This window comes from Pangasianodon hypophthalmus, chromosome 13, assembly GCF_027358585.1.
Source record: "Pangasianodon hypophthalmus isolate fPanHyp1 chromosome 13, fPanHyp1.pri, whole genome shotgun sequence".
Taxonomy (NCBI): domain Eukaryota; kingdom Metazoa; phylum Chordata; class Actinopteri; order Siluriformes; family Pangasiidae; genus Pangasianodon; species Pangasianodon hypophthalmus.
Window position 1 is genome coordinate 19072127 of NC_069722.1, and position 26992 is coordinate 19099118.

General features: G+C 38.4%; 2 protein-coding genes across 3 annotated transcripts in view; both read left to right on the forward strand.

The window, feature by feature from the left end:
• The first annotated feature begins 703 nt into the window (after positions 1–703).
• coil (coilin p80) lies at positions 704–9789 on the forward strand. Its single transcript, XM_034310299.2, has 7 exons — positions 704–1014; positions 2616–4023; positions 4838–4927; positions 5712–5759; positions 7275–7344; positions 8924–9012; positions 9618–9789. Exons 1-7 carry the CDS (start codon positions 731–733, stop codon positions 9675–9677), a joined length of 2049 nt encoding a protein of 682 aa, XP_034166190.2. The 5' UTR covers positions 704–730; the 3' UTR covers positions 9678–9789.
• A 2075-nt stretch (positions 9790–11864) lies between these two features.
• rab11fip4a (RAB11 family interacting protein 4 (class II) a) overlaps positions 11865–26992 on the forward strand; it is a 46028-nt gene continuing 30900 nt past the window's right edge. Inside the window, exons 1-3 of one of the 2 annotated variants that reach the window (XM_026916028.3) lie at positions 11865–12207; positions 16271–16358; positions 19620–19705. In XM_026916028.3, coding sequence (XP_026771829.1) covers positions 12052–12207; positions 16271–16358; positions 19620–19705 — 330 coding nt within the window. In that variant the 5' untranslated portion in view covers positions 11865–12051. Of the gene's footprint in view, positions 12208–16270; positions 16359–19619; positions 19706–24876; positions 25854–26992 lie in introns of those variants that run through there. The other variant, XM_026916030.3, reaches the window with a different exon arrangement.

The following is a 26992-nucleotide window of genomic DNA, read 5'->3' on the forward strand; positions in this document are numbered from 1 at the left end:
TAACTATTGTTCCTGTCTCTGACACAATACTATTATTACTGCTGCCTAACAACATACACTCTACTAGTGCCACTATTAGCTTTATTAGCTTATCTGCCATGTTGCTACCTCACACTGCTGACCTTATTATGACTTAATATGTAGCTATTTATGTACAACCAAGTTCAAATTCTTTATCCAGTATAAAGCAAAACGTGAAGCGGCCTGAGACCAGTGTGTTTTCACAAAAACAACCAGAAACGTTTGCTTGTGGGTCACTTCAGAGGGGTCTGTTGTTCATTAGCTGTGTTCACATGATGCACACAAAATACTGAGTCATCAAAATGCTGAGTCCACTTGGCGCACTGAAATGGGCCAAGTGTGCAAACCCATAAAATAAAGCAGCTTAAAAACCTAAAAATCTATTTTTCATGAACAAACAACTTGTTATTCATTACACAACTTCTGAATATCTGGGTTTTTCCTCTTCACAGTGCAGAAAGACTGTTTTTATTACAACACACCTGTCATAATTGTTTTCTTTACTAAAGTAGAGGTTTATTATTGTTAGGAATATTGCTAAAGCTTCTGCATAGGTGTAAATATTCATTTTTTAGCAAGATATAGCACTTGTATAGCCTAAGAAATGTGCAGAAGGTTGTTTTCTTGAAGAGAAACAACAACTCTGGAGTGAAACGACTGAGGGAGATGCACTTCCGCAGTCGCGGTGACGTAAGCAGCAAGTTCCCGTATGTACAAGCTCTTCCTGCGTCCATGCAGGAACATGGCGGCGTCCAGTCTCAACGCGGTTCGAGTCAGGCTGCATTTTGATTACCCTCCTCCCTCCATGCCTGACTGCCGCATGAGCTGGGTGCTGGTGGATCTGAATAAATGTCGCGTTGTTGCAGATCTGTGCAGTGTAATTGGAGAAAAGTTTGACTACAGCCGCAAAACAGTGTTAGATCTGTTCATTGAGAACTGTTTCCTTCCTCCTGCAGAGAGCATCTATGTGGTTCGGGATAATGACACTATAAGGTAACTTCCTTGATTTACTCATATTCAGATTTTGGTAAATTACCAAATCATTATTACTAGGTATTTTTCTAGGTGAATGATTTCCCTCTCCATGGTAAATTAGACTCATGTCTAACTAAGCTTATTTAAGCATCAAAATTATATTTAATACCCAAAACCAATCCACATTCTGTATTGTGAAAACCATAAGATGTGTTGAGATGATATTATTGAGTGAAACCTTGAGAAAGGCTTTGATATTTATGGCACTGCGTTCCCAGATCTGATTAAACCATAATTTAACTGAACAAGTGTAGCCTCAACAGTACGACCAAACCAGCCATGAAGATCTGAATGTTAAAAAGTGACTGAATTATTAATAATCAGAGCTACTGACTGCTTGTATTAGAACACCTGTACACTTGCTCATTCATGCAGTTATTCAAATCATGAATACTGTTACAGCATGGCACAATGCATGAAATCATGCAGATACAGGACAAGAGCATGGTACAGCATGGCACAATGCATGAAATCATGCAGATACAGGACAAGAGCATGGTCCAGCATGGCACAATGCATGAAATCATGCAGATACAGGACAAGAACATGGTCCAGCATGGCACAATGCATGAAATCGAGCATGATATAGCATGGCACAATGCATGAAATCATGCAGATACAGGTCAAGAACATGGTCCAGCATGGCACAATGCATGAAATCATGCAGATACAGGTCAAGAACATGGTCCAGCATGGCACAATGCATGAAATCATGCAGATACAGGACAAGAACATGGTCCAGCATGGCACAATGCATGAAATCGAGCATGATACAGCATGGCACAATGAATGAAATCATGCAGATACAGTTCAAGAACATGGTACAGCATGGCACAATGCATGAAATCATGCAGATACAAGTCAAGAGCATGGTACAGCATGGCACAATGCATGAAATCATGCAGATACAAGTCAAGAGAATGGTGCGAAAAACAAAAAACATCCAGTGAGTGACAGTTCTGCAGTTGGACAGGAAGGCTATGGGAACTCAAATAATCACTCTTTACAGCCGTGGTGAGCAGAAAAGTATCTCCGAAGGCACAACACATTGACCCTTGAGGTGGATTGGCTACAGCAGCAGAAGACCACTCCTGCTGATAGCTGAAAACAGGAATCTGAGGCTACTGTGGGCACACGCTCACTGAAAAGTAGATTTTTTTCAGTGTTCAATAATTGAGTTTACAGATATTCAACTGATCAGTTTGCAAAATGGTGTTTAAATGTCATCATTAAGAATTCAGTGGCTTTAATGTTCACATTTCTGTCTCCTTTGCTTCCATAAATCATATGACTTAACAGTGAACATAACTAATTCCATACAGTAATTAGTATGTTTTCATTTTTTTTCCTCACTCAAATACTGAGTCAGTTTTGCAAATATAATCAGGATCCACAATATCAATATTAAAATTCTAATATTAAATGCAATTGCTATAAAATCTATTGCCCAGCTTTTCATGATATTGTATTACAGTTTAATTTCATGACCCTTTCCTATAGGGGCCATCTGTTAGTTGCAGGTGTATCTGAGAGGCTTCTTTTTTTCTCGTCATTAACAGGGTGAAGGTATCCGGAGTTTCCGAGCATGCGGGGAAGAAAAGATGCAGAGAGGAAGAAGGCTTGTCTCAAGCACCGACGAAGAAGAACAAACAGGAAGCGAGCGAGGTGAATGGTGTCGCCCAACCAGCAGGTGCAACAAAGAAAAAGAAAAAACAAAAAGCAAAGAAAAAGAAGAGGGAAGAGCAGCAGGTGGGGTCTGGAGATGCCTTTAAAGCAGCTGTTCCTGCTAAAGAGCCTTCATCATCCAAGTCCCAGACAGACAAGAGCAGCAAGAAAGCTTCAGCGTCTTCTGTCCTTACTAATGGAAAAGCGAGTTCATCAGGTACGCATAATAACAGCTCAGACTCTTCAGACAGCAGTGAGGAGGTCACTGAAAAACCTTCTCCACCCAAATCCAAATCCAAACACACACAGATCGCGGCATCCAAACGGCCTGCAGCGAGAAAAACCTCTTCCTCAGATTCCTCAGAAGATGAAGACGAAAAAGTCCCTGCGAAAAAATCTCCAAAGCCTAGTACAAGCTTGAAAACGTGTACCAGTACTAAGACCCCCAGAGAGCAGAAGTCTTCTGTTACACCAAAATCCACTACAAGCTCTACAACGGCGAAGAAACCACAAACACAGTCTTCTTCAGCTTCGTCCTCGTCAGAAGATGAAGCGTCAGCAACAGCCAGAAAAGCAAATGTCCCTGCAAAATCCACTAACACTGCCTCGAAAACGCAACCCCAAACTATGACAGCTTCATCATCATCATCAGAAGAAGATGACTCCATGAAAGTGAGCATCTCAGGGAAAAAGTCTCCAGTTCTGCAAAAGTCTATAGGCTCTAAACCAGCGTCCTTACCGCAAACACGGCCACCTTCGTCCAGTCGCCAGGGCGAATCCAGCAAAATCTCCACGTCCCAAAAACCTTCCGGAAACTCTAAAACATCCAAAACGCAAGCTTCTTCAGATTCCTCTTCATCCTCTGAAGACGAGGCATGCAAAGCAAACGTCCCTGCAACTCCCAAACCCTTTAAACCGGCACACGCACAAACGCAGCCGTGCTCAGGCTCAAGTGCTGTGGTGGAGAACGGTGTGACCCCGACTCCGTCCACTCCGTCCACTCCGCTAGGAACGATGCTCCAGGACAACAAGGACAAAGCGGAGAGATCGGACTCGTGCAGCAGCAGCGGCAGTGACACGGAGCTGGTGATAAAGAGGCCGAACCCTCAGCTCACGGCTGGTCTGACCCCTCGGGGTAGGGGCCGGGGGTTCACAGACAGGATCAGAGGTCGAGGAGGGGTCAGGGGCGGCTTTGGCAGGGCCAGAGGAACGCCTTGGAAGCAGAACTTTCACTATAACTATGACAACGAAGAGCAGAGAAAGCAGAAAGAGATCCAAACTAATAAAAGCTTGCTGCTGCAGGTGCGTAAGAGCTGAGAAACGTATAAGTGACCTACAGTCAGGGCCAGTGTAATGTTTTTAGTGTGATGTAGCTACAGGAACTAAATCAGCACCAGGAAATCATAACGCTTGTATAGCTGATGTATTTGCTTCATGATAAAATATGTTAATATGTTCATATCTGCATGCTATATTTAAGTAGGCGTACTTCAGTCTCCATTATGAGACATTTTAAATGTTTCTTAATTCATTTAAAATATGTGAAACAGTCCTAAAATTATGGCGTTGATGACAATAGTAATATCTCACATCCACATGCAGACAAGAGCACCTAATCGGTTAGCTGCTGTTTACCTTGGATAAGAGCACAGATGTAATTCGTCTGAGGACTCACAATAGTAATGACGTGAACCACAATGATCCTGTAATCACATATGATGTTGTTGTTCTTTCGGCTGCTCCTGTTAGGGGTCGCCACAGCAGATCACTAGTCCATATATTTGATTTGGCTTTGGTCGAGAATCGAACCCGGGCCACGGCGGTGAGAGCACCGAGGCCTAACCACTAGTCATCCAGGGCCTACTGCAATCACATATGTTTTATGTGTATTATATACTAAAAAATACACTGTATATTTTGTTTAGTTTGTTATATAAAGCTTGCGCTTCTTGTTTTGCTTACAAGTCCATCAGTGGATTTGACACATTGACGATTACCCACAACTCTGTGATCTACATGAAGAATTAACCCCAGGTTGCTTCAGGCAGGCTCATATAGATTTGATTACATGTTTGCAATTAAAGTTTCTGTGTGTGTGTGTGTGTGTGTGTTGCAGAATCCTCCAGAGCCGAGTCCCAGGCGGGATTACAGCACTCTGCCTCTCCTCGCCGCTCCTCCTGCAGTGGGGCAGAAAATCGCTTTTAAGGTAAGTTTTTATTTATTTATTTATTTTTAAACAACCTCATGCATTAATATTTTTTTTAATGTCTAAGGTTTCGGTTTGTAGTAATTAGTTTGAACGCAACCCAGCACACTGTTGGCTGACAGGGGGCACTATTCACTCACTCACTCAGTCAGTCATTTTGTGTGAAGGCAGTTCATGTGCAGTTTCACATTCACTGGAAATCTTCTACTTTGTGTCACTTGTGTATTTTAAATTTTTGTGAAATTGTAAGGCTTTTGAGTTACAGTAATAATCTAAACGAAAAATAATGTGTGCTCAATTTTCAACCACTCAAGATTTTACTGATACGTATTTATATATTATAAATTTTTATACATCACCCCTGAACTCAGTTCAATGACTATTAAATCTAGATTAAAACCCTATCTGTTTAACTTGACCTATTTTTAAATAAAGTTTTTTTTTTCAAGATTCATAGTAATTCTTGTCAATTTACAGTTTATTCATTTGTGATTTAGCAAAGCTTTATCATAAATACTTTGCTTTAACCTTTTAATCTTCTGTATGTAAAACTCTACATAAAGTTCTTATTTCAGCAAATATTCAAAGCTTATACTGACTTCTTTATTTATCTTTTATTCTTTATAACTAAGTACCTTTATCAGCTTCATCGTGTCTTTCTGAGATTTCAGTAACTGCAACGAAGTAAAAAAATTTCGAGTCATCAAGTTATGTTGTTAATGTTTTATTTATTATGTTGCATTCCTTATTATTTATTGAACTGCTCTATTTTTTTCCCCTACAGCTTTTAGAGCTCACGGAGAACTACACACCAGAAGTGTCGGATTATAAAGTAGGTTTTTATGACTGTTAGTGCTGTTCTGCTGGCACTGACACCAAGCCGGTGCTTTATCTCGAACCACACACACACACACACACACACACACACACACACACACACACACACACAAAACAGTTCTATAAGAATATACACACATGTGAAATAAACATGACTTATTTTAATATGAGCATTTCTCATTTTAATACAACTTTCTTTTAACACTCATGCACCTTTGCTCTCATCCATTTTCCTAGAATTTTCAGGCAGCCACTAGGAATTCCTTTAACCCAGTTAACATTAGCATAGATTACATGATAAACCCACGTCAGATATCGAGAAAAAACATTTTTTTAACCTCAGACGAAGTCAACAGATGAAGCATGACTTCGAAGCTGTGTATCAATACAATGGAGCGGAATTGTTTATTAGGATGAAGGAAATTTGAGGATTTTTTGAATACAGAGTTACCTTTAATCACTTGGACTGCTGTTGTCACAAACACAGCAAATTCCAATCGTCACCTGAATAAGTAAGTTTTTTTTAGGAAAGTAATCAACAGCATACTTGATTATTTCCTAATGTTAGCACACCCGAAGAGTTTTATTTTAGTAATTTTATACCACATTTACATTTATTTACCAACAATTATACAATCATACTTTTTATCCCTTTATAGTTACATTTAATGCTGTGGAATGGCTATGAAGTGAAATAGTTCCTGTTATCACTTACATTATAACAGCAGGTCGTTCCTTCACCAGCCTCTCTTATTTCTCTCTCTTGAAGTTCACAGTTTGTCGTGTTACCGAGAAACCAGAGAAAGTTCCCGAGAAAGCATGAAATCCTCTGTCCTGTGTTATGGCAGAAAACTTCCTGACAAAGCGCTCACACTGGAGACTCCTTCCATTTTAAAACAAACTTTACCGTATCAACAATTATACGTTTCTTTGTTAAATAACATGCGTTCAAAACCATTTATTGTTTGTCTTATAATATGAATAGAGCGTCCCTGTGAAAATTATGAACAGAAGTCCCTGTGAAATTGCTGTTATGGTAAAAACAATCATTTTCTACTTTCTACCAAGCGCATTAATATAATCCTGTGATTCGAATTACAGCCAGAACAACTGTCAGAGTTGCTGTTATAGAAAATTAATCAACACCTGGCCTTTAGATTGAGCTCTGTGCTTTAAATAAGCAGAGACTTGTACAGAATGTAAGTCCCAGTGAAAGAGACGTGACCTTTGTGCCTGTCAGTTTCAGTATCACATCAAAACATAAACATAAAACATAAATTGCTTTGGATTGAATCCTTTGCTGCTTTAAATGTATCGAGATGATTTTCTGAATGTCTCCAGAGGCGACCGGCATTTTCCCTTAAAACTCGTCTTCCCACTGCAATGTTTGCATCTGCCTATTTTTCCTTCATGGTTCTATCATATACAGGAAGAGCTGATTGTATTATTGTCATGCTGTTTAAATGATCCTGCCTAATTCAGTTTCTATTTTTTTTTTCTTTTCAACCAGGAAGGGAAGATCATTGGTTTTAATCACAGCACTCACATGATCGAACTGGAGCTTCTGACGCAGAGTCAAGGTAAATCATGCAGCTAAGTTGGAATCATACTGCATATATGCATGTACTTTATATCGTTATGTTCTATATAAACACAACGTACATTGTACATATCTTTATACAGCACACAAGTGTTACACACGAGGAATTGAAGCAGTACTGGTCTGAAATGCTGGCTTACTATAGGCTTGGGCTGGACATTTGACATGCATATTGACATCTGATTCGTCAACATATCTTGCGTCAGGATACAAGATAAAAATTGTCTCGTAGTATCCCCGCCCTTTAAAACAAGATTTTAAAGTGGTTAACTCTCTTATACTAATTATATAGATTGGTGCAAAGGTTCATGGGATAACCAGAACTTTGCTGACCTCGCTCGCTACGGTAGAACTGTACATGTTGGTAGCTTTATCATATACCTAGCTGGTTAATTACTGCCATTATATCATAGCGCTGTTGAATGCTTGATTCTGATTGGTCAGAAGGTGTTACTTAAAAGGACAGTCGTTCAGCTGCAGTATTTTTATTTTTTTTTCTTATATATATAAACGTGCTCGTTATTGCTTTTATAGTAACAGCTTACAGAGGGAACTGTAGGGTGGACGCTTCACATAAACAGATATTTAAAAAAAAAAAAAAAAAAGTGTGTTATTGATATGGTGATGTTTTCTGTAAGAGATGTTTAGCATTTTTGGAGGGAGTCTCCAGTGTCAGTACTTTGTAACCACTGGTAAAGATCGTACTTTATTTCCCAACGTAGGAGAAAAAGTCTTCAGGAAAGTGAAAAAAGAAAGGATTTTGAGGGAGCAATTGTTTATATCTGCTTGAACGTAGGTGAACCCCATCGTTGATTACTTTCCTGTAACGGAACACCTCATCGTAGTCTATTCCTTACTTAATATAGCACACATTTGTCCCATGTAGGCACAAGTTGGACTTTAATATTGGAGTGAACGATTAATCTAACACTTAACAGCCAAATTTATTAGAATACACCATAACTAGCAAGATTTTGGGTTCTGATGCATGAAGAGCTGGCTGATGTTTATGAACAGTGTCTCTTCATCTATTTCAGAGGTAGTTTGGGTTTTTATTCGTCTTGGAGTCAGGGTCGCATTTCTTCTTGCCATGTTTTCATTGGATAATACGCCATCACTAATAACATAGTGTAAGGGAGCAGTGGCATTCATATGGCGCACAATTATTATATAATCATAAAGGCTTGCATTCTTTATAAAAGTAAAAGTGTAAATATGTATAAAAACAAAGAAATGGATCATTTTTTTCAAACCTATTTTTTATATATATATATATATATATATATATATATATATATAATTTTACATCTTTGCAAGAGACATGTGCATAGAGCTCTGATATCATTACTTATTATAATGAAAAACGGGATCAGAATATGTTTAGTTTCTTTATTCTCAGTCATTCGCTCATATTGTGGAGTTTTCAATTGAAATAAATTCTTTGCTCATCTTGGCTATTCATTACCGTAGCTAAGCTTTTAACTCTAATGTGATGTGCTTTGTGTTTAACATGTTTAATCTCCGCCTTACCCGAGTTATGGTGCGTTTGTGTCTTGTAGGCCGAGCTGAACCTGGGAAGTTTGATCTGGTGTATCAGAATCCAGACGGCTCTGAAAGAGTGGAGTACGCAGTCAGCCTCGGCTCTCAGGTAACACATGCTTACACACACACACACACACACACACACACACACACACGCGCACACACACACACACACACACACATGCGTATTCCCCAAGCCCCAGATTTAGTTTTTTCCAGAAAGTATTGCAAATATCCTCAATATCTCTAAATACTGACTTGTTTTTGTACTGGTTGTTTTTTTTCTGCTTAATTTTCCATAGGATTTTACTGGTCCTTTGTTAGAAAACCTAAATACTATAACGCATAATTTCCACAACTTATTGTGACCTTTTTCCTGTGATTTTTCCAAAGTAGGGGAAGTCTTGTGATACCGTGGGACTTGTTGTAATCTATAAAGAAAATAAGCAAAACTTTACATGTAGCCTGATACTGTAACATTTACAGGGGCGGCCATCTTGGACACCCGCTTTTTATTTGCTATGGATGTATTTTATAGTCCCATGTCCCAAGCATGTACTGTACACTTCACTCTTTTGCCAAACTTTCTTTTCAAAATATCACAAGCACGACTAGCAGGAAGAGCAATTAAAGGTGAAGCAGGCACGTCTTTGTGAAATGTGTGAATGTGAGAGTGTGATAACAGTTCTATCTTTGATGTGTTTTTCATAGCTGACTGAGCGTTGGGAGTCGCTGCTCGAGCCCAGGCTTATTGTGCAGAACGCAGACTGAGGAAGAATTTGAATTTACATCCCGATTTCGTTCTTAAGAAGCACTTTTGGATTACAATGCCTTTTTATGTGAATGTGAATATTAACTGAATAAATATGTTTTTATAGACAAACTTGTGGTGATTCTTATTTTCTGAAATGTATGTGCAGACAGGAGGTATAATATGAAGTGCTGTATTGCTCCTTTTTTTCAGATTGCATAAATTCCTTAAGTAAGTTGTGCTTATGAAGTTTACAGTGATATCAACTTGATCCCTCTTTTACCAGCTATCATTTCGCCATAATTATGCAATGGCTCTCAAGATAGAGGAAATGTAATGGGATAAATTAGTCACTTGCTGTTCTGAAACCTTTTACTAATGAAATGTTGTTCTCATAAGAACAATCTTACAAATATATACACTATGTGGCCAGAAGTATGTGGACACCTGACCATCCCAGCCATATGTGGTTCTTCCCCAAACTGTTGCCACAAAGTTGTAAGCAGAATTGTCTAGAATGTCTTTGTATGCTTTAACATTAAGATTTCTCTTTGCTGGAACTAACAGACACAAACATGTTCTAGCACAACAGTGTCCCTGTGCCCCAAGCGAGGTCCATAAAGACATGATTTGTCAAGGTTGTTGGGAAGAACTCAAGTAGCCTTCAGAAAGCCCTGACCAATAAACCTCACTTGAACGTTCGGGGTGAAATGGAATGCTGACTGCACCCCAGGCCTTCTCGCCGGAAGGCTGATCCTGAAAGCCGCGCTCCAAAATCTAGTGGAAAGCCTTCCCAGAAGAGTGGAGGCTGTTATAGCAGCAGTGGGGGGACCAACTCCATATTAATGCCTATGCTTTTGGAAAGGGATGTTCAATAAGCACATCTGGGTGTGATGGTCATGTGTCCATATACTTTTGGCCTTAAAGTGTATATACTATACTACTAAGCAGGGGTGTTTCTTACCCTTTTGGGCCTAAAGTGACATCCAACCACAAGGTGGCTCCTGTGAAATCCTGAACTAGAGTGACTATAGGCTTGTTGTCCCTTTTTGCCAAAAGATACAATATACACACACATATGCACACACACAAATATGCCAATCATGTAGTTACAGGTCGAGAACTTCAGTTAATGTTCATGGGGAAATGTGATCTCAGTGACTTTGACTGTGGAATGGTTGTTGGTGCCGGATGGGCTGGCTTGAGGATTTCAGAAACTGCTGATCTGGAATTTTCACACAGTCTGTAGAGTTTCCACAGAATGGTGCAAAAAACAAAAAAATATTCAGTGAGTAGCAGTTCTTAGGGTGGACATGCCTTGAGAGAGGTCAGAGAAGAATGGCCAGATGGATTTGAGCTGGCAGGAAGGCTACGGTAACTCCAAAAAACCACTCTTTCCAGCCGTGGTGAGCAGAAAAGCAGCTCAGTATGAACAGTTGGAATGGACAGTTTTGGAAGATTGGGAAAAGAGCAGGTAACATTTTTTTCCATCAAGGAGCCTTAACAAATTGATAGATACAAATGTCTCTGCTGATAAGTACGGTCATGTCCAAAAATTTTTAATAATAAAAAAATGTTGTAAAGGTCTGTAACACATTCAATAACCAGAATTGAATTTGATACACAGGCATACCGCCCATATATTGCATAAGTGTTTTGCACAGAACATTTGTATTTATATAAGTTCTGCTACTTATATAAACGTTTTAATATGTAAAAAAAATATATAATTATATATAACTATCCATTTTTTCAATTCTCTGGAAGGGTGCCAGTAATTCTGGGGTGGACTATATTTGGTTAAAATTTCTTCTAATAAAGATATTTCTTATTCCAAAATGGAGATTTTGTAACATGTATATTTTATGTTTGTAATGTGTTTGGGTTTTTTTCCCCTCCTTTTTGCTTCTATTTAACTTGGGTACAACGCTTTAATATTACTTCTGTTTGAGACGTGTGCAAAAGGGAAACATATTTCAGTCAGCAAATGTAGAAATGTAGAAATTTATTACGGAATTTATAACAAAACGTAACGTAAACCACTTCATTGTTTACCACGAAGACTATTTACTTAGCCATTTAGCTTCCCATCGACTTCCTGTCAACACGGTCGCTCTCGCGCGCCTCTGAGCCTCACTCAGTATATATAAGGCGAGCAGGAAGTGGGCGGAGTCTCGGTTTGTCGTCACCACCATCACCCTCCCTCCGATCATATGGTGCTGATGATGCTGATGATGATGACGAGGATGCTGCTGCTGGTTCTGATGATGATGATGATGATGATGAAGCCAACAGTAAAGCAAAGAGAGCAGAGATGATGGCAGGAACACTCCAGCTCTCTCTGGTGTACATATAATCGTTTTTTTTTAAAAATTATATTGATGATAATAAACGATGGAGGGCATTTCCTCTTCCCAGTCTGAGCATCTTGTGCTGTTAGTGAGTAAGCTGAAGGAAGTGTTTGACATGTGTGATGAAGATGAAGATGGATTTATTCGAGTTGAACACTTTGTGCATCTCGGAAGGCAGTTTGGCCAAACGGATGAGGAGGTAAACCTGCCTTTTTCTGACTTATATATATTCTTTATATTATATTATCTCATATCTAGGCTGTTATGTGTTCTGTTACTGTTTGTGATCTGTCTTAGTTTTGTATTAAGTCACACTAATAATTGTTATCATCATTACAGATGTTAGTAATCTGCTGTCTGGCGGTGTGTGTTTATCTCAGGTTTCAGTATTGTGTGTGTGTGTGTGTGTGTGTGTGTGGTCTCAGTCAAACAGGTTGGCATTACTCATTTCTGGCATGCATTTTATTCAGCCAGAGAACTGGATTAGACATGATGCTGCATGTGTGACCCACATTTTCTCGCCCCTGAATATTTGTCCTGAATGATTGATTGATGTTGTCCTGTTGTTTTTGCACTTGTTATGGCAGACAGGTTTCTGTTATGCTGACTATTTGCATGATCAGTGATTCAGTACATGATGACTAATGGGTGATTCATTGTATGTGGTTATAGGAATGTGTAGCAAAATATCGGGCCAGAAGGCTCCTCACTAATCATTTATTATTATTATTATTATTATTATTATTATTATTATTATTATTATTATCAGTGGGGTGCTTGGTGTTTAGCTCTGTTGCCTCGCACCTCCGGGGTTGAGGGTTCGAATCCCGCCTCTGCTCTGTGTGCGCAGAACTTGTATGTTCTCCCTGTGCTTCAGGGGTTTCCTCCGCGTACTCCGGTTTCCTCCCCTAGTCCAAAGACATGTGCTGATTTCCAAATTGTGTGTGAGTGTGTGTGTGATTGTGCCCTGTGATGGACTGGCACCCCGTCCACGGTGTCCCCCCAGTCCCCTGGGATAGGCTCCAGGCTCCCCCGTGACCCTGTATAGGACAAGCGGTATAGAGAATGGATGGATTAACGGATTATTATCAGTGTGTTAATGCATTGTATGATTACATGAATAAATGAATATATAAATATACAGTATCCAAGCATATAAAGGGGATTTATATCACCCTTTTTCTTCACAGTTATGAACGTTTTTCACTTTGTGCCTCTCAAATTTACCTGAACCTTCTCTCTGTAAAAGAGCCAGGACATTTAAGATTGATGTTTCGGGATTATTATAACACAAACTGACCTGAGTGGGGTACAATAGTTGAACAGAGTTGAGTATTTTTGTCGTTCAGCATAAGATTTTTCCCTCCAATTAGGGCGAGATTGTTATACAATAGAATTAATTATTCGCTTTCTGAATTAAAACAGTGCAGCTTTATATCCTCTGTGAATGAGGTAATCTGCAGTGAAGCCCGTGACACGAAAGCATGGTTTGTTTTCTTCTTTGTGTGCAGTGAAAGGTTTATGAACATGGCTTGTTATGTAGGTTAGCGCAATTAAAATCCTAGAGCTAGCTTCTAAGTTAGCTCTTTTGGTAGAGTTTTATTTCATTTTATTTTTTAATGTGTTTAGACAGATAGGATGACAGATAGACAAAAATAAGATGTAAGAGAACTGCGCACACACTAGGAAACACTTTGCTAGTTAGCTAGCTGCTACCTAATGTTGCGATCATGTCGTAAAATTGTAAAACGTGATGATAATTTTACAAATTCATCACTTAGGGAGCACAGGGACTGACAATAGGCCTCATTTATCAAGCTAGATAGGAACAGATTTATTCACAAATCATTCGTAGGAACATTTACACAAGACATTTGGTATTCATAAAAATCCCGTCATTTCAGAAAAAAAAACGTTCGTATTCCTACTCGTGCTCCTGAGTGTGTGTAAATTATGGATAAAAAGACTAACTAATGTAAACCTCGACTGATTGATTTCAATCGTATAATTTACACAAATTACTGCACTTTTTAATGAAACCCAGTCATTTTGTATTGTTGGCATTAATGAAAGAATATGAAAAATAATGAAAGTGAGCCAACACAAACTCAGAAATTAAGACAAATCATTCAATTATGACAAAAGAAATGCTGGCATATAAACAGAGGACGGGTCGATCTGTCTGCACAGAGCATAAGCCGTAAATAAATGCTTCAGCTGATGGAGGATTTAGCAATCAGAATGAAAGCTGGCTTATAAATCAATACTTCTTTTAATGGCATCTTCTTTTAATGCTTTTTAATGCTAAAAAACACTTTATTAGAGCCAGCACTAAGTAATAAGTGACCGATCTGGTATGTCTCAAGCTGCGATACGCCGTATACTCACTAGTGTTATATATGTCTTCCTAAGAGACATACATACTTTTATGCCACATAATGCTTTTCCAGAGGGTGCACTAGTGTGTGAGAGATGTCTGGTAGACAGTTGAAGAGATGCTTTGAATTTAAAATTTTTTTTAGCAGTTTTCCTGTGTGATGTTCTTAGTGTCCATGATCATCTGGATACAGTAGAATTTTTTCCTCTTTTTTCATCTCAAACCATTTCTTTTCACCTCACTTTAATTTGTTTACTCTGTTGTGCTGTTACTCTGTTAAATAAAATATATTTTTATTGGCACAGACATGACAACTTCCACTTCTTTCTCTGAGAAAGCCTTTTTTTGCCGTTTACTTGTCATTTCAGTGCTGTGAGATTTACCTTATATGGAGTGTTGTGGGCATCACTAAATGCAAATCAGCTGTGTCGTGCACGCGCCTGGTAATTTAGGGGTGATTTTAGTTCTGTTGGCTTACATAAAACATTTACACGTAATGTTATTAAAAGATTGATAAGCAAGACCCATTGTTGTCACCTTGTTGTCAGCAAGTGAATATTTTCATATTAGAAAAATGTGGTCTTGCTGCTCTTGTTCATTCAGGACACCATTTACACACTCGTCCACACCTAGGGGCAATTGAAATAAAATTTAGTATAAAATAGGAAATCAAAACCTGCAGAGTGGCAGCAGGATTAAATAAAAACATCAACTGAAATTTAATTATCATGCAGCTGGACCACGAACATTAGCTTTGATTTATAAATGTACAAAAACTGCAAGCAACACACATGTCAAAGACATTCATAGGTGATATACTTTTATTATCTCTTCATGACTCGTGCATTGATTCATTTTTAGTTTAGCAGATTCTCATGAGCTGAAGCTACAAGAGTGTGAGTTTAGCTGACATTCACAGCTATAGTGTGGAAGAGTTTGAGAGCTGTAAGGTGTGATTTGAACTTTAGATTGCATTTTATAAATTATTTTATTATTTTCAGCATCGTCTGTTCTCATTTTGAGGTGTATCTGAGGTGTGTAACTACACTTCGGACCACTGTCTTTTACTTTTAACAACATTTTGTTTCAATACTGGTACTGTGTTTGCTTGTTCATGTGTGAGTGCAACAACTAAAAACAATGATTTAAGAAAAAAAAAAAAAAAAAGAATATGCCATGGAATATGCCTTTCTGTAATACCTATGTTGTACAACAGCGCTGTTGAATTCTTGCTTCTGATTGGTTAGAAGGTGTTGATTAAAAATTACAGCATCTCACACACTATATTAATGTGTTCCTTCTAATATGTTATCGTTTCTATAGTAACATCTAAATCACAGAGACTTGTATGAAGGACAATGACATAATTTAAGCCTATCAATAAACTGATAAACAAAAAAATCATTATGTAGATTAATCTTTGAGGAAATAAATGTTGATTTAACATTCACAAGGAGACTCCAGTGTCAGAGCTTTATAATACTGTATTAAAAAAGTGCTCTGTGGTTTGTCTTATTAACTTTAAGAGAGAGAACAAAACACAGGCAGATGAGCAAATGGTTCTTTTAGCTATTATAATGTAAATGGGAACAGGAACTAACTTGTTTTAAATGTAACTATAAAATGATAAAAACTACAATGTGTTGTTCTATAAAACGTAAAAATGTGTAATTCATTGGAATTTTTTTTGGTGTACGTGGAATAAAACTCTCTGGGACATGCTATTGTAAGCAAAGAATCAATTTCATCATCATGGTTGATTAATTTCCTACAACAGCATGCCATGTTGTGTTTTATTCCTTATGTAACTTATATATTACTTACTTTGTGCTTCTCTATTTATTCCTTTGCTTATTTGATTTGCTTAATCGTCGTTCTTTTCCAGATAAAGAAGTTTGCGGAGTGTCTGGACCCGAACGCTAACGGCAAGATCAGCTTTAAAGATTTCTGTCATGGGGTTTTCGCCATTAAAGGTAACACTGTGAGGCTTTCCCTCTCATTTACATCCATACACAGAGTAATGCTGTTTTATGGGATCTTATTATCATGGTATAGAGTGTCAGTGTGTAAAGGATTCTCACTGCACGCTGTCTTTATTACAATCCTGAAACCTTAGAGCTACAGTAAGGAAAGTTACTAGTATCATGTGTTTTATTCCCAGGCTGTTCTGATTAACAGCATGTTCATGACTAGCAGTGGTGTGTCCTGTTAACCCTGGCATCTCTTACGTTTTTTTTACAATTTCAGCTTCTCCGTGTGCCTGAGATTCTCTTTTGTGTGATATCTCAAGAACGAGTGGTTGAATGTTTGTAGGATTTATAGCAAATGAACGGATTAGATTTTGGAATTGATCCAAACAAGGTCAAGGTCACACCAAGGTTAAATGTCTGAAATAGTTTTTCTTCAGTAGCTTCCTTCCTGTTAATCATACAAAAAATTGTAGCCCATTTTTGCCTAGCTACAATTTCTTTTTACAGTGTTTGTCATTGATCCAACCATGTGTCTGTTCCGAAACATCGAGATTCTCGTTAGCGCGATATCTCAAGAACGAATGGTTGAACGTCGAGGTCACAGCAGGGACAAATGTTTGAAATAGTTTTTCTTCAACAGCTTATTTCACATTTGAAGTATATTTTAAAGGTAGCTCTGGCATATAAATTAGTAACATGAAGGACTAGACTTTATGGTGCCATAGGCGTCGAGTTCGACTCGTTTTAGCAATAAAACTGTAGTGTTGGTTTGGTGTATACCTGTATATTTTATATATATATATATATATATATATATATATATATATATATATACATATATATATATATATATACATATATATATATATATATATATATATATATATATATATATATATATATATATATATATATGTAGTTATGTAGAAGTAATTCTGCATTAACGCCTTGATGGGCATTATCACAAAATAATTTTGACAAAAAAGTATAATAATAAATTCATAAACAATACAATTTTAAAATAAATAATAATACTATTTTGTTTAAGTATTTTATTACAAAATATTTCATTTATATATAATTTTTCTGGTATCTATATAAGCTGCATGTATCATTTTTGCATAAATGCATCTATAAAAATATAACTTTTTTTCATGGACACATGTCAGTTGTTTACCTACAGTAGTGGTGTTTAATATTTTATGAAAAGTAACTTTATGCTTTGGTGTTGCAAATGTATAGAAACTGTCCAGACTGTAGCAGTTCTTCACTGAAGTGGCTGAGGAACTGGGCCAGAGGAGAGACACTGTGTGTTTGGTTGTGTGTTTTTGGAGCTTGTCTCCTGGTGTCTATGAGGTGCTAATGAGGCCCCAGGACACAAACACGCACACACACACACACACACACACACACACTGTGTATGGGTTTACATAAAACTAAAAGCCTCCAGGCTCTTACTAATTCATGCTGGTGCACTTTGGCATGCTGCTGTGTCTCTATTAATGGGTCTGAGTGTTTTTTTTTAACATTAGGCAACTTTCCATATTACAATATTTGTCATATAGTGAACAGCTTTATGGGATTACCTTCACTGAAAAGGACATGCAGTGCTCCTTCAGAAGTATGGAAGCTGTGCTTTGCTTATGCTGCCTCATTCAGTGGAAAACATGTTTATCTCCGTGTCCAGAGATGCTGCTTATCTACGCAGCCTTCTCCTGAACAGTAATCTGAAGTGTCCTGGATACGAGATCAAACATGCTGATTGAATATGCTGATATATCACGTAATTTCATAATTATTAACACATGCCTTGTCTAGTATGTTCAAAAGGTTGGTCATTCTGAGCTTCTGTAAGGATTTACTACAGTTCTATTGGCCAATTTACATTCATTACATGGAAACTGTAAACATCACATGGCCTCATGATAAACATGAGAAATAATATAGTGTAGAGTCTGAGGAAGGGTGGCACAGTGGTACAGCATGTAGAGTTGTGATGGACTGTGATGGCGTCTCAATCAGGGTGTGTCCTTGTCTTATGCTCAGTGTCCCAGGATAGGCTCCAGATCCACTGCAACCCTGACCAGGATAAAGCCGTCCTTAAAGATGAATGATTGAATGACAAGATGAACAGCTCTGAGTGGAATGACCAAGTTACTATATTCTGACATGACATGAATACACCGTTAAAGCTAATTTTGGAATTTCGCCCTCTAGTAGATAAATGCTGTACCACATAAAAATGTTTTATAATGTGCTGCGTCCTTCTCTGTTGCACGGAATAATCACATTATATGAAAATTCAAGTCTGCGTCCCAATCTTCACACCTACACAAGTAAAGTAAAGACATAAATGGTGTACTGACATACTATTTAGTATGGTAGTATGCAGTTTTGGATGTGACCAAAATATTCACAAGACTGAAGATATAAATAATCTGCATTCATTTTTGCCGTTATTATTACAAAAGCACCAAGAGAATAAAAATTACTGTGCAAAACCTCTAACTTTCAGCGAGAGCTCGTCTTGTAGCTACTATCAGGTCTCAGGAATGAGTTTTTCTACTAGCCTGCTATTGTTATCTCTTTAGCTAAAACAAGTGTAAATTCCAGAACATTTCCACAAGGAGGATCAATGAGATGACTGTAATTCTCTCTCATTCACTGTTACTCTCTCCTGATTGGCTGCTGGCTCTTGTCTGCCACCGTGTAGTCAGACTTCTTTTGTGCCTATGGTTGGGACATTTGACATATCTGAGCTGGTGAATGATGTATGAGTAGGAATTTCCTGCCAGATTTGACTGACATCCTTGGCACAGTGTTGACTGACTTAAATTACGGGGTGACAAAAATAATCTATAGATATTATACTTTTTTGAGTACTTTTTTAGTCTCCTGATTCAAATATTATGTTTGTTTTTAAACCAGTCTTATTCACTGAAGCTTTAACATTATCTAATTTCTTTTAACTTTCATTTTTACAATGAGAGGATTTTTGTGTTGTTTAGGAAGAAAAAAGAAAAGAAAAGAAGACATAAAAGAAATCAAAAGATAATCCTGGACCCCTGCATCGTTTAGAGAAACACACTGCATTCATGAACCACCAGTGAACAGTTCCTGACAAATTATATACATCTTTGTTCTTTTAAGACCTAAGCCTAAGTGGCTGCCTGAGGCACATCATTGTAATTATGATTAATTTTGCATAATATTGGCTCATTAGGACCCAAATTTAAGAGATTTTATTTGTCTTCTATGATTCAGGTTGTGATGAGATCCTGAAGAATGTTCTGGATTCAACCACCATGGACACACACACATTTCAAACAGACAACAACTTCTACTATCAGGTAGGAAGATGTTTCTGAGCGTGTTTTTTTTTTTTTTGCACATATCTCATTTAAATGAAATAAACAAGCCAGTTAACTGTAAATATTGCATTGATTGGTCACATTAAAGTGATATTACAGTCAGGTCCATAAGAATTTGGACAGTGACACAACTGAAAAAACAAAACAGACCTATCAGAGGGAGAGCAGAAAGTGTGTGTCAACACTAGGTGTCAGTGTTCAAGTAAAAAGTTGGATAAAAGTAGTGTTTTTTTTTTGTTGTTGTTTTTTTTTTTTTCATTGAACACTGCCATCTATTGGTGACATGCTGGACTTTCAAGAGGCTGAAATTGATAAAGGGTTGAAAGAAAGATTGAGGTTGAAAATAATCATTTATTAATTAATACATTAATACTCTATTTTCCAAAGATTGAAAGTGTTAATGTATACAAAGCAATGAAGGGAAGGATTCTCTGGGAGAGAAAGGAAGAAAGAAAGATTGTGTGGTTATAATGATGAAGAAGGAGCAGCAGCTGCCGTTATTTGTCACATATACATTACAGCACAGTGAAATTCTTTTCTTCGCATATCCCAGCTTGTTAGGAAGTTGGGGTCAGACCTGATACAGCACCCCTGGAGCAGAGAGGGTTAAGGGCCATGCTCAAGGGCCCAACAGTGGCAGCTTGAACCCCCAACCTTCTGATCAGAAACCCAGAACCTTATTCACTGAGCCCAGTAAACCCAGAACCTTATCCGCAGCCCTAATGTGTGTGTGTGTTGGGAGTGTTTTTTAATGCTTATACACTTACAGTGAGTGGAATTCAAATTTCCCAGCAATCTGTAAAACTTATGAACACTCATGAACATTAACGAACGCTTACTGTCTTGACAAATGTGTCTCAAATAGACCACAGCAGGACCATAGCTGATATTATTTGGACAGTAATTAATTTTTCAGTACAGCAGTGACACTGTCATGGTAGTGCTTATAGTGCTGTTACATGTGTAAGTGTAGCAGTGAAGCTGTGATTTTTTTAAAAGCCTCAATACTACACTATGTCAAACAAAAATACCCAGCGAAGAGCTTCCTGTGGTCATTAAATGACACAGATAAATGGGTGGAGGATGGAAAAAGATGAGTTCTAGTCTCATACTGTACACTGACTGTACAAGTGGACTGAGAACAGAGATATGTCTTATAAAGTGGTCAGTAAGTGTACACTGTTTAAAAACACCATCACTGCTGTACTGCCTGAAACACTCATAGCAGAGGCACACACTATGGACATAGCCGGCATTAGAGACCCCGCATTATGGCATCATGGCAATGTTAATAATGCAGATTAGCCATGTTTATGAATCCCAAATGGCGTCAGACTCCATGTCTACATGCACACATTTTATATTCCCTACTTAGTACACTCTTTGCTCACTAGGGAGCCTAAAAATAAAAATAAAAATAATAATTCTCACACAAGTTAACTACTAGTTTAGATCTATTAAGCACATCATGGTTCTTTGGTCTGGAGTCTACAGGGGAACTCTTATGGAAAGCATGCTCCGAGTAAATTGGTTTATACTGTAAATGAATGTAATGTATAAGGCTATTGAATTTCTAGGAGGAGATCAGAGGAGACAGCATCTTAATCGGAGACACTGCTTATCTTCAGGAGCAATTCATTATTTATGCATAAAGTTAAGAACACTTAAAATGAGCTGTATGTTTAGCAGATGAGTGCTTGGTCAGCTTGTCCTTCAAACCATGGGCATGTTTGCAACAACAACAACATTGTCCTTATTTTATTAATTCAAATACTGAATTAAAAGGATGATAAATTATGTGCATATTTAACCATTTCATGAGCTTGATTTAGTATCTCTTGTCTTCATTAAGTCTTCATTAAGTCTTGTCTTCATTAATTTGTATATATATATATATATATGTATATATATATATATATATATATATATATATATATATATATATATATATATATATATACAGTCAGGTCCGGAAGTATTTGGACAATGACAGTTTTGGTGATTTTGCCTTTATACACCACCACAATGGATTTGAAATAAACCAATCAAGATGTGATCAAAGTGTAGACTTTCAGCTTTATTTTAAGAGGTTCCACAAAAATATGGCATTTACCATTTGGGAATTACAGCCATTTTCAGCAAAATACCTCCATTTTCAGGGGCTCAAAGGTATTTGGACAAAGTGACATAATTGTAAATATAACCACAATTTTAATACTTGGATGAAAATCCTTTGCAGTCAATGACTGCCTGAAGTCTGGAGCCCATGTTCTCAAAACTCAAATTCTGAGTTTCTGAGTCTTGTCTTCAGTAAGAGAAAAGCATGTTCTACTGGATTGAGATCAGGCGAAATATATATATAATGAAAAATAATAGGATGTGCTGGATCAAGTGCTATTTTATAAGCTGCTTTATAATAAGTGTGGAAACCATATTGTAACCTTGGGATAACAATTAGGACTAGAATTAGGGTCATCTTCTCATTCATGTATCATCATATTAGTCTTGTTTTAGTTTTCATTTTTAAATTGTCTCTTGCTTTTATGTTACATCATATTACATTTGACAGCATAGGAAAAAACATTATTTCCTCCTTTAGTCTGCATTTCCTATCTCTGATCTTTTTTGGGCGGTTTAAAGGCAAGTGCTTATGTTTAAAGGCAAGTTGTCTAGAGACACTACTGAAAATCCATGTCTAAGACACTTCTACTCAAGAAAAAAATCTGGCAACCTTGCAGGCGTGAACTGCATGCAGGCAATTTGCATCTAAATGTGGAGCAGAGAAAATCGATTTAAGCAGCTGTGTAATGCATCTCTGAATACACATAACTTTCCCTGCATAAATATTCGCCAACTCATAGACTGTAATTTATAAGACTATAGTGGTGTATAGTAAATGCACTGGATGTTTGTGCTGTTTAGAAAATGTTAAAGGATTTTAAATGTTAAACAAAATCCGAGCCCTGAGAACTGTAGTGATGTTCAATTGATCATTTGGTCTTTAGTGCACATCTGTTTAAATATAAACATGCTTTGCCTTTAGTGTGTGTAAATCAGCTGTAGAGACTCAGATGGAGCCGAGAAGATACAGATGAATGGATCATGACCTTCACCGACATTGAGAATACAAAGGGAGCCTACTGCAGGGTTCTGTGTGTGTGTGTGTGTGTGTGTGTGTGTGTGTGGGGCTTTTTATGGAGAGATTAAAGCCCTGAGGATCAGTCACTCTCTAACCATCCATCCACACCCTACCGAGTAACACACTTATAGTTAGTCGAAATGGCAACAATGATAGTAGAGCTAATGATGCGCTGCATGTGTGTTCATGTGTGTGAAGGTCATACCTCGCATTTCTTTGTGTGTGTGTGTGTGTGTGTGTGTGGCTCTGGTGCGTGAGGTTATTTTCGATGTGTGAACAGGAAGTATTATCAATGAACCACACCTGCACTGAAATAACACACACCCCTGTGTATGTTCGCTCCATCACTCCCAGCTTTAGCTCTATCTATCTATCTATCTATCTATCCATCTATCTATCTATCTATCTGTCTGTCTTCAGATAACTACAGTATGCTTTGGCATATATTCTACAAGTCTTTGGAACTGTACTGGAATATCTGTCCGTCTGTCTATCTATGTTCCTCTTCCTGTCATTCCTTCTTTCTGTCTGTTTTCTCTCTACCTCTCTGTGCTTCACCTTCTCTTTCCCTATGATATGCATCCATGTTCTAACAACCTTCTATGTACAGTACATGTGTGTGTGTATGGGTGAGTGTGTTTGCACTGAGCTCCTGGGAGTTATGGGAAATTGGAAACTGGGGCAGAACTGATGCAGTGTGGGAAGGAGAATGAAAAATGGCTCCTCTTTCTCTCACTGCTGTTCCAACTGATAACAACCTTAAAGTGCCATGTGCTTTGCTGGATATAAGACCCTCCAGAGTGTAAGATGCACCACCTGAATTCTTTGCAGTGTTTTTATTTATGGAAATGTTGAGTTTGAGTCTCCTATAAATTCCAGATTGATAGCTAAGAGACAGTGTTTAGAACAGAAATCTCACTTCTGGTCGCTTGTGGTGTGTGTATTTTTATTACCCAGTCCATGTTCTCTGTTGATTTGTTGTTGTTGTTTTTTTTAAAATCAGATCTGTTTATCTTCTTATTCGATCTGATTTATGTTCTCCTGCTTGTCTATTAGGTATTGTGCTGACCTTGAGGTTGGAAGTTTTTATGGTTGGAGCATGATGACATATAATGTATCTGAGGTGTGTGATGTACCTGAAATGAGGTTTTGGATGTACAGTCAGAAAATTCCAAATCTGACCCAAAAGCTCTGACTGTGGATGACTATTTCAGGCTTGCCAGAGTGACTCACACCAGCTCAGGAACACCATGTTTTAGAGTACTTTTCCCTTCCCTGACTCAGCAATAACACTTTTTTCATTTTTAACAAAATTGTTGCATTGCAGGTTCGATTGGTGTATAACTAGTTGTGGTTTTGACTGTAAAGATATTAAGACTGGTTTATTGAGTGCTGGTAAATAAACATACTTCTCTCAGAGACAAAGATCACACATGTAGACTAGATTGCACTAGCTAGGTTCTACCAGTTTAACCATAGGAACCAGCAGTAACGTCAGGAACACCTACGAGTGACCAGTGGTTAGTGATTTGGGTGGACATAAAGCAAAATAATGGCTGCCGTGTGAATTAATATAGTGATATTTTAATACAACATTTATTTTTTAATGAAATATAATGAGTTGAGTTATACATCTTTCATCAGCATGTTTATCTATTTTCACTATTGATTTCCTACCCACAATGCCGTTCGACTACCTGCTCACAGTGGCGCCAGTGGGATTTAGCCCTCGCTTCATCCCTAGCTAAAGAGAGTGATGTAGCAGCACTTTAGTCTTTTAGTCTGTCCAGCTCTCACACCTTTACATCAAACAGATCCGCTTCCAAAGCTTCAAATTTCATGCTAACACCACCATCAATGCCATCGTGCTTGTCATCTCGTAGATATCGAACTAGCTAATCTGAGCCTTTGCCATAACGCAGCATGACTGCCTTGTATAGCTGTAATACAGTCTGGAACCTTGAGCTCAGCATTTATTGACTCCACTAGTCTGAGATTGGATTTCTTATTAAATTAATATGACACTAAACATCACTGAAAATAGTGAGCGAGAAGAGAAGCTCTTGCGTTTTTTTTGTTTTGTTTTGTTTTTAGGCGCTGACAGCAAAATCTGACTGTTATTCCTTAGGTTTCAAACCTTTGAAACTTTTATTCCTATTGAACGCCATTGTAACTGCACAAGCAATGTCCCTTTGTGTCATCAGAGTGACACACAACCCCGAAATATTCTTAAACAGGAATACCGAAAATACAGCACTAACCAACAAATTAGCACCACAATTACTACGCATCTCATAAATATTTCAGTATAAATACATTTCATGTGTTTCAAAGTGGAGGTTTCCTTTAAAATGGTGTGTTAGATGCCCGTGTATGTGAATGAAATATAGGGCACGATATTCGAATATAACTGATAAACACAGTTATTTATACCTTATAGTTATCTATATAGAGAAGTGTGAGGCTGAGTGTGATCACATCTCATCTCTGTCTAAGCTTTAACGATGAATCGTGTGTGTAAGTGTGTGCAGTGGAACGCTCACACGCTCCAGTTGATGTCAGGGGATGGCCCAGCTGAATAGTTGCCTAGCAACAGCAGAGTGTGCGAGATAGAAAGAGAGAAAGAGAGAGAGAGAGGGAGAGAGAGAGAGAGGAAGGAGTGGCCAGAACTCAACAACTGTTGGCAGATCGTTGGCGCCCTGTGTGTGTGTGCGCGTGTTTGAACGTGCCTGGTAACGGCGTGCGAGCTTAGGAGCAGTGTGTATGCATGTGTTTTCTTGTATCTGTGGGTGTGTAAGCTGTGAGACGCTCTGAGCCGGTGCGTATAGGAGGTGGGCTGCAGAGGGTGCATGTGTGTACGTGTGTGTCTTGCGGATTTTGATCTTTTGGTCTCACCTGTTGGAGCAAGAGGAGGACGAGCACTGGATGTCCACGGACGATGGAGGGATGAGAGACGGAGGGAGGGACCACTCCATCCTGACATCTAGGGTAAGAAAGAGAGAAAGAGAGAGAGGGAGAAAGAGAGTGGGAGAGATAACGGGTGCGGCATACAAGCAGGCTCTGTTGTTTGAATCCTGTGTGTGTGTTTATGTGTGTGTGTTTGTATAGAGCTGTCTCTTTTATTTAATTCATCCAAAGTGTCCAAAATCTAAATATAAAATGGTATTCGTCTATAGCCAACACTTGGTTTATAACAATCTTGGCAGCAGGCCACTCCCACACAGCAGAATTGGGTTAAGAGTGAATGTGAGCTTTTAATTCATGCTCGTGTCGCATGGCACCATACACAATCAGTAACTTTTCAGCTCGCTCGTCACTGATTCTTCTCAGCTTTGGCTTTGCTCCGCTTACGGCCATGCCCATACACGCTCAGCTTACTGTTCAAAGAGCGAGAAATCACATAAATATAGGTGAGACAATATGGGCTGTCACTCCTCAAACCCATGCTAAACCACACCCCACCTGCTACATACCGTCACCATCCAATGCAGGCTGGGGAGTTGTCCAGCTCCGCTACTTGATTAGAGAGAAAGTCATCCAATACCAACTGCAATACCCTCAGCCTACAGATCACAGCCTGCCACATCAGAAGAGTATGGTATGAAGAGAGAGTGAAAGGGCACTGTCCAGAGTGAGGAGAGAAGATGTCTGCAACTCTACATTTATGGGATTTAGCAGACACCCTTATCCAGAGCAACTTACAATTATCTCATTTATACAACTGAGCAGTTGAGGGTTAAGGGCCTTGCTCAAGGGCCCAGCAGTGGCAGCTTGGTGGTGCTAGGATTTGAACTCTCAACCTTCCAATCAGAAGTCCAACATCTCAACCACTGAGCTACCACTTCCCACACTAGGAAATGGTATCCAACTGGGATCGAAGTCCCAACTCATCACTCTTTGCCACTACCATCACTAGAACAACAGGCATTGCCTATCTCCATTGCTTAAATAGAATGTGGTGCTAATCAGCTGTGTGCTTTTCCCAGTCAATTGGCAACACCTCATAGTCTTTCCCAACCCATGGTGTGACCTCAAATGACGTCAGCCACCAAATTGTGCCAGTTACGAGAGCCTACTATAGAGCTGCTGTTGCCCTTTCTGGATCTGGAGCATATAATTGCTCTCCT